General features: G+C 41.8%; 1 protein-coding gene across 1 annotated transcript; it reads left to right on the top strand.

The window, feature by feature from the left end:
- On the top strand, positions 1-1,500 carry LOC121992510 (1-aminocyclopropane-1-carboxylate oxidase-like). Its single transcript, XM_042546955.1, has 4 exons — positions 1-209; positions 314-564; positions 655-802; positions 907-1,500. The coding sequence occupies exons 1-4, from the start codon at positions 108-110 to the stop codon at positions 1,351-1,353; spliced, it is 948 nt and encodes a 315-aa protein (XP_042402889.1). The 5' UTR covers positions 1-107; the 3' UTR covers positions 1,354-1,500.
- Positions 1,501-9,448: the final 7,948 nt, after the last annotated feature.

The raw sequence follows: 9,448 nt of genomic DNA on the forward strand, positions 1-9,448 counted from the left end.
CGTCGTGAATTCCTCACACCGATCGAGCAGTACTACTCCAGCAGTTGTATAGCAACTAGCTAGCCGAGCAAATTAAAAGCCGACCAGTACTCTCTGTCTCTCTCTCCATGGCTATTCCGGTAATCGACTTCTCCAAGCTGGAAGGGAAGGAGAGGGCCGAGACTCTGGCTCAGATCGACAATGGATGCCAACAGTGGGGATTCTTCCAGGTATGTTGTTTTATGACTCTGTTATTTAATTAGATTGCTACTGTTTTAATTAGATCAGTCAATTTGGGAATTAATTAATGTTACTAAAATTAATGTTTTTGCAGCTGGTGAACCATGGGATTCCGGTCGAGCTGCTAGAACGCGTGAAGAAGGTGTGCACGGAGTGCTACAGGCACAGAGCCGAGGCCTTCAAGGCATCTAGGCCGGTGCAGCTCCTCGACCAACTCGTTCGGGAAGAAGAAGAGGTCGCTGGAGAAGTAAACAACAACAAGAAAAAGTTGGACGATGTGGACTGGGAGGACGTCTTTGTTCTCCAAGACGACAACCAATGGCCATCCCACCCTCCCCAATTCAAGTAATTAATTAATTAATTAATTAATTGTTCATGACAATTATTATATATGTTACATAAATTGATTAATTCGATGGATCAATTGATCATTAGGGAGACGATGAGGGAGTACAGAACGGAGGTGAAAAAGTTAGCCGAGAAATTGATGGAAACCATGGAAGAAAACCTGGGGCTGGAGAAGGGCACCTTCAAGAACCAGTTCACCGGAAACGGCGAGCACGAGCCGTTCTTCGGCACCAAGGTGAGAATTATATTGATCGACACTTGACAGAGCTAGGAGAGACTTTAATTATAAATAAAACAATTAATTTTAATTCTGATATGATGTTGCGTCATTGAATTAAGGTGAGCCACTACCCGCCCTGCCCGCGGTTGGACCTTGTGGAGCTGGGCCTCCGCCCCCACACCGACGCTGGCGGCGTCATCCTCCTCTTCCAAGATGACCGTGTCGGAGGCTTGCAGATCCTCAAGGACGGCGAGTGGGTGGACGTGCAGCCGTTGGCCAATGCCATCGTCATTAACACCGGGGACCAGATCGAGGTGGTCAGCAATGGGCGGTACAAGAGCGTGTGGCACCGCGTGCTCGCCACCGGCAATGGCAACCGCCGCTCCGTCGCCTCCTTCTACAACCCTTCAGTGAAGGCCGTCATTTGTCCGGCTTCGGCCTCCGCCGTCGACGAGACCAGTGGCGCCTACCCCGAGTTTCTCTTCGGGGACTACATGGACGTGTACGTGAAGCAGAAGTACATGCCCAAAGAACCAAGATTTGAGGCGGTCAAAGCAATTAATTAACTAGGAGCTAATTAACTATACAATGGTTAATTATATGATTAATTATAATTGTTACCGGGTTTATGTTTTTTCCTTTTGACAAGCTGCATGTAGCAACACTTTGTGAAAGTTTGAAATAAATAATGGAGCCTCAGGGCGTAGCACAGACGATGAGCGCTTGGTATCCTAGGGTTTACCTCGCCATGCGCCTATGACCTGTATACCTATATAAATCTCCTTTCATATCCATGAGACCGATACTAAGGAGTCCGCTAAGATAACGGATCTACTTTTTGAAATAAATAATGGAGCTGACAATATATACTCTAGCTGTAACTAATGTTTTAGCACTTGTTTGGATCGGTCTATAATGATAGCAATAATAACAAATATCTCAAATTGATTTTAATAACTAGAGATTTTCCTTATTTAAGGTCGTAGTACAATCCAAATCAATAGAAAAATATTGTCATGTTCATCATATTTATCAATATGATTATAATTTTTATAATTATGTCATATTTAATTAATGGTTTATTATTTGGACAACATGGATAAATAACTCTCCTAGCCTTGACTTTTCAAAACATGTTTGTCAATTTTAAAAATCTATATTTGATCTTCGACAAGTAATTAATACATTGTTTCATCATCTATTTAATTGACTTTATATTTAGGGATTTTTTTACTCAAAAACTAACTCTTCCCTATTCTACAACTGATTGAAAAATTTAGCATTTTTTTTTACTAATCTATGTAGTTAATATTTTAATAATTGGCAATGATCCAAAAGACATCGTTTCTTTACTTCATATTCTTAATCATGAGTGGATCTCGGCTACACTCACTTTTATCCTTGGCATGAGTTCTTCTACATTTTGAAGGTTGTCTTCTCTTTTAGAGTAAATATATTATTAGACTTTTTCAACGAGCTAAAATGAATGTCTCATGTCCTATCTCCACACCAATCATTGAAGGAGGTTTTACTGAACCTTCAAACTCTTCATTATTGGCTGACCCCTATATCTTCCTAAGTATCATATGGGTCCTACAATATGACACTATGATCACATGACCCGATATTGCTTTAGGTACATCTTCATATGCTTCTTCCAGTATGGGAAGTCATCCCCGTTGAAGAGTGGGGGACGAGCAGTGTTATATCCTTCGTTTTGTGTCATTTTAGAGTTGTAAAACAAAACTAAAGAGAGATATCAAGACTTGGTCTTGGATTAGCAGAGTTTGAGAAGAAAAAAAATATTTCGAAGAACTTGAGTGGTGTTGCACCAGCTTCAGGTTAAAACCAAACGAGAAATATTATCTGAGTAGAAAAAAAAATTTGCCTAGCTTGATTGGTGGTTGCACCAATTCAGAGCAGAACCTGCTCTGATACTATTTGTTGGATGGATATGCATGTGAGAGGGTGGGGGGAGGGGGAGGGGGAGGAGAATTACGTGGTTTTTGAAAATCTTATTTTATCGTTTTAAAAGAAACAAGTACACAGCGGAAAACTAAAAAGAACAACATAAGGAAACACAGGCGGTTTTACTTGGTTCGAAGCCTTCGGTGACTCCTACTCCAAGATCCAGGTCTCGCGGACCTATCGATGGGTAATTCACTAAAAACCTCTTCCAGTACCTCGGGAAGAGAGAATCGAGTACAAAGAAGATCAAAAATGTGCAGCAGACTACACTTCCCGTTTGCAGAATTTAAGTACAAAAATTGTTACCGACACTTTGAAATGAAGCAGCTTATTCGTGTGCCGATGTCGGTCTATCAGCCGTGATCAGAAGTCCTCGGAGCAATTGTCAGGTGGATCAGCTTCGTAGCAGAGTCAAAGTAGGAGCCCAGAGCAGTCAGAACTTCAAATGAATGTGTAGTAGCTCGTATATGTGTTATTTTTTTGAAGCTTCTCGAGATTGCCTTATATAGGGCATTGAGGGTGCTTTCCATACCCATTAAAGGCACCTCCAACTTGAGAAAGTCGATCCTGAACAGTCCGGCCTCTATTCGCGACTTCGTCCAAATTTCATCCTACAGAAGGCGTCTTCCATAGCCATGGAAGGCGCCTTCGGATACTATTCATCTGAAGGAAAATTTGTTCCTTTGTCCTGCAAAACAACATTAGTATAATAAATCAAATAATGACCCACAAGATAAGGGTTAACACAATAATAATGAGCAGTAGTAGTTAGTTCAAGTCCTTCCAAGACTAAGAGCTAGTCAATATCTCATATTAGGGATCCGAAATGGTCCTAACCTGGACTGACGCCTACTGTCCCCTAACCAGGACGCGTCCTCACTTAGTCACTCTTCTCTAGTGACTTACTTTTACTTTCCAATTGTCCGGTCCGTAGACCCATCTAGACTTTCTGCTAGATATTTAGTTGGCCCGTCGATCTATCTCGACTTTGCAACAGCTATTCGATTGGCCCGTTGACCTTACTGGACTTTACGTTAGATATCCGGTTGACCCATTGACCTAGCTAGACTTCCTGCCAGATATATGGTCGGCCCGTCGACCTATCTGGACTTCTCACCAGATATCCGATCAGTTCGTCGACCTATCTGGTTAACTCTTGCACACTTTGGACGTGATAAGACGTTGTCCCTCATCTCTACCAATTTCTATTGGCCTAAGTTGACTAGCGATGTGGCTCACTTTGTTGATCGATATTTGTATGTCAGTGGTCTAAGGGGGTTCTAACCAATGCACACTTGTACACTCTCCTACCCATTCCTGAAGCTCCTTTGCTCAATGTCAGCATAGATTTTGTATTGGGGTTACCCTGCACCCAATGAGCCTCAGACTTAGTTCTTGTTGTCGTTGACAGATTATCAAAGATGACACATTTCGTAGCTTGTAGGAAGACTATAGATGTTGCGTGGATTGTCCATCTTAACTTTAAGGAGATCGTACGTTTACATGGTGTTCCTCACTCCATGACTTCAGATCAAGATACCAAATTCATTTGTCACTTCTGGAAGAGCTTATAGGGGAAATTGGGAATACAGTAAAATTTTAGCAGTGCTTACCATCCTTATATATATCGACAAATCTGTAACACCCACGAAATATTTTTAGCTACACATATGGGTATTCTCTTTTAGAATAAAAAGGAAAAGGGAAATAGAACCAAAAAGAAATTAAAAAATAAAGAGAGGAGTTAAGGCTTGAACCTTGAACCCCTCATAATAGATAAAGCTAAATTGGTGTATGATAACCACTAGAGTCATGAATGATATATGATTAGCAAAGAATGAAAATTATAGTTAAAAGTAAGAGTATGATTAAGTAAGGGAGCAAGAGAATGTCAAGTAGCTTTCCTCCTCTTCCTCTTGGTTAAAGCTCTGTTTACTTGGGAGAGTGGAAAGCAAAATTAAGGAAAAATTTCCACGGTGGAAAAGTTTCCGTCGTTTACTTCATTAAAATTTTTCGAAGGAAAAGTAACGCAATCCCTCAGCGGATAATTTTGAAGCCAAAATCGATCACCTCAAAATCGGACGGAAAGCAGCGGATGGAAAAAAAAATGACGCATGTACCCCTTTTGCATTCACAAAATTACACCATATACCAAAAAAAATGACGCATGTAGCCTTTTTAACTTACAAAATTACACTATGTACCAAAAAAATGACGCATGCACCCTTTTTTATTTACAAAATTACATCATAAGTATTCACCTTCCTCTATCAAGGTAAACAAGTGTGCAAAGGAAAAGATTTCTTCATCCTTTCTTTTCTCTTCCTCCAAAGATAACTTTCTATCGTTGATTCATTTCCTTTCCTCATCCACACTCCAGAGTAAACATAGCATAAGAGAAGAAGCAAGCAAAAGACAAAAGGCAAGTTGTCTTTTTCTTCTTCTTCTTTCTATTTTTGTGGGAATGAAGAGGGTGAGAGAATAGAGGAATTCAAGGGGATGAATTGGGACATTTTTCATCCTCATTGAGAATAAATAGGAATGAGAGAAGAGAAGGGAAAGAAAGTTTGGCTACTTCTTCCTCCTTCTTCTTCCTCCTCCTTCTTCCTCCTTCTTCCTCCTCCACCGAGACCTAGAACTCTTTCTTCTTCCTTTTTCGAATCCAAGCTAAGGTTTTCTCCCTAAGAAAACTAATTCACAAGAAGAAGTCCTCAAGATCTACTCCTTACAAGCAAGAGAAGCAAAAGGGAGAACTAGGAGTAGAAGCTTTCTTTTTCCTCTTCACAAGGGTACCTTCTTTTAAGAAAAACCAAGTAAGAGGAAGTAAGTATCCCCTCACCTATGGTACAAGTTGTTCATGTGTTTTTCCATGAGTTTAGATTTCTTAAAAACCTAGGGTTGCTTCATGAAACTTCGGCCACCAAATTACAAAAAAAAAAAAAAACTTAAGGAAGCTTAAGACCTAAACTAAACATGCTCACTATGTTTCTTATGATATATGTACCCTATGATAGGAGATTAGTTTAGTGTTCTTATGCTTGTACGTTGCTTAGAACTTAGATTCGTGTTCTTTGAACTTTCGGCCAAAGCATGAAAAGAAGACCTAGAAAAGCTTAAGACCTAACTAAACATGCTCACGATGTCCCTTATGATATGTAACTTAGGTTATGAGTTATGTTTAGAATTCTAACGTTTTTATGTTGCTTGTAACCTAGATTTATGCCTAGTAGGTTTCGGCCATGATAGAAATGAAGGCCTAGGAGAGTTTAAAATTTAATCTATCATGTTCATGACTTTCCTTATCATATGGTATGAAGATTTCTTAGTGTTTTTCATACTTGTATGTTGCTTGAAACCCTAATGGAAAAAGAAAGCAATGGAACAACACTAAAGGAGGTCCAGCGAATAAGCAACCTAAGTACCCTCAGTGTACCACTTGTGGGAAGCAGCATTCCGAAGTATGCCACAAGGGTACGAGAAAGTGTTACAATTGCGGACGGGAAGGACATATGGCCAGAGACTGCCCTATCCAGTCCCAGGCACCATCCCAACAGTATAACCAGAACAGGAGTGCCCCCTCATAGCTACACCAGATGCAAGCTGCCATAGAAGGGACTCCGATTAGCCAAAGGAGATTGGAAGGCCCGCCAGTTACGACGAATGCCAGGATTTTCTCTCTCACCAAAGAGGATGTGGCGAGTGCTTCTACAATTGTCACAAGTCAGCTACCTATTTTTAGTCAGTATGCTACTGTGTTATTCGATACTGGGGCGACACATTCGTTTGTCTCTACACCCTTCATGAAGAAGTTAGAGATGCCACCACAAGCCTTAAATGGCAAATTCTTAACAACCCTGCCTTCAGGGGAAGTAATGTCATCTACTCATATGTTGCAGGCCGCGCCCATCAGAATCGTAGGCAGAGAACTCTACTGTGATCTGATAGTGCTTGACATGCAAGATTATGATACTATATTGGGCATGGATTTCTTGAGCAAGTACGGTGCTTCGATCGATTGTCGTAAAAGAAAAGTAGTTTTCCGACCTGAAGCTAAACCGATGTTCGAATTTGTTGGGGAACTAAGGAAAGAAACTGAGAGATTCTTATCAGCCATAAAGGCACAAAAGATGTTAGATAAGGGATGTACTGGGTTTCTAGCACACGTGGTCGATACAAGTCAAACCGAGGACCAGAAGCTAGAAGATGTTAGGGTGGTATGCAACTATCCGGAGGTGTTTCCCGATGAGCTACCAGGGTTAGCCCCCGATAGAGAAATAGAATTTGAGATCGAATTGATTCCTGGTACTAAACCAATCTCTAAAGCACCTTATCGTATGACGCCGGCTGAGTTGAAGGAACTTCAGGGACAACTACTAGAGTTACTCGACAAGGGACTTATTCGCCCGCGTCACTCTCCATGGGGAGCTCCAGTACTGTTTGTGAAAAAGAAGGATGGGTCTATGCGAATGTGTATAGACTACCGAGCGCTGAATAATGTGACAATCAAGAACAGGTACCCTCTTCCACGGATCAACGACCTGTTCGACCAATTAAAGGGTGTAACCGTCTTCTCTAAGATTGACCTAAGGTCCGGCTATCATCAAGTGAAAGTGAAACATGATGATATACCGAAGACGACATTTCGAACAAGATACGGACACTATGAGTTCATAGTTATGCCATTCGGAGTGACAAATGCTCCTGCTGTATTTATGGATCTGATGAATCGGTGTTTACGTCATATCTCGATAAATTTTTGATCGTCTTCATTGACGATATCCTCATCTATTCAAGAACCCAAGAAGAGCATGCTGAACACCTGAATACCGTACTACAGATTCTTCGAGAGAAACAACTATATGCAAAGTTCTCCAAATGCGAGTTCTGGCTCGATCGAGTATCATTCTTGGGTCATATTATCTCCAAGGACGGAGTAATGGTAGATCCGAACAAGATTGAAGCTGTAAGTAACTGGAGTAGGCCAAAGAATGCCAGTGAAATCAGAAGTTTTCTCGGTCTAGCAGGCTACTACAGGAAGTTTGTAGAGGACTTCTCCAAAATTGCAGCCCCTATGACCGTTCTCACCAAGAAGAACAAAAAGTATGAATGGACGGATGACTGCGAGAAGAGTTTCACAGAATTGAAAAGGAGACTGACCAGTGCTCCGATCCTTACTCTTCTGGAAAGTAACAAAGGCTTCGATATGTACAGCGATGCTTCCCTATTAGGACTTGGAGTTGTACTCATGCAAGAAGGCAAAGTCATTGCCTATGCCTCTAGACAACTCAAAGAGCATGAAAGGAATTACCCCACTCATGACCTGGAACTAGCAGCCGTGGTCTTTAATCTCAAAACATGGAGACATTACTTATATGGAGCTCAGTGTAAGATTTATATCGACCACCAGAGTCTGAAATATTTCTTCACACAGAAAGACCTGAATATGAGACAACGCAGATGGCTCGAGCTAGTCAAGGACTATGACTGTGAGATCTTTTATCATCCAGAAAAAGCGAACAAAGTAGACGATGCACTCAGCAGGAAGACCTTGTTGGGATCTTAGATGGCTAGAGGGGGGGTGAATAGCCTCTTTAAAAACTTAAGCAGAGAGTTCTACACAGAAACTAGTTAGCGCAGCGGAATAAGCAAACTAAAACAAAACGAAAACCAACACACAAACACTGATACACAGATTTACGAGGTTCGGGGATAACTTGCCCCTACTCCTCGGCGTGTCCGTAAGGTGGACGACTCCTTGATCTTCGGTAGATCGCACCCCGGAAGAATTCCGGCTAAAGATCCTCCTTCTAGGTGGAGTAACCTTCCCACAAAGTCTCAAGAAATATCTAAGTTAAAGCACGAGACTTACAGAAACTCGGTGGCAAAGGAGAATAGAAATGCTTACAACCACGCGAGAATCAGTAGCAGAAAACAGAGATCGCAGTTGACCCGAGAGCTCAAGAACTTCGTACAACAACACAGACTTTTCTTTCAAGCTTTTCTTGTTCTGTTCTTGTTCGCCTCTCGCTGTTTTTACTGCTTCTCAAAACCTGATCTTTGCTGTCACAGATCTGGTTCAAACTGCGCAAATCAGCGCTGCAGCCAATCCCTTTTCCTCCTTCTCTGATTCTCTGAACTCACACCAATGATATCACAGTCAACACTGGCGTCTTCTGAGCTCGAACCAATCCCCAGGAGTCAAGCAGATCGCAGCCAGATCACAGCAGTATCCGTTGATGCCTGAAATGCACCATGCGCCGCTGAAACCAACAGAAAGACCATTTGTCGCATTCCTCTTACGAACTTAATTTGAAATTAGGCTTGGAATGATACCTGTTAACCTGCAAACTCAAAAGCTAACAGCACAGAGGATTACATCACATAAATGAATGAGATATATCAAAAGCAGTGAAGGAATCGTTGATAAGGCGAACAAATCAGAATGTGTGGATCGGTCACCAGACCGATCACACTGCCTTGGACCGATCAGGCAATGATCGATCGAGGCTATTCCTGATCGGTCGTAGTGACCGATCAGGTTGAGTGTGGATCGGTCCACGGACCGATCCACCTTCTTCCTTCTCGCGGCTTTTTCTCCCGATCGGTCTCCCCGACCGATCAGATTGCACTCAGTGTGCTACTGAGTGTTTTCTGATCGGTCTGCAGACCGATCAGATTTCACTCAGTGTGCTA

This window comes from Zingiber officinale, chromosome 6B (genome assembly GCF_018446385.1).
Source record: "Zingiber officinale cultivar Zhangliang chromosome 6B, Zo_v1.1, whole genome shotgun sequence".
NCBI classification, from domain to species: Eukaryota; Viridiplantae; Streptophyta; class Magnoliopsida; order Zingiberales; family Zingiberaceae; genus Zingiber; species Zingiber officinale.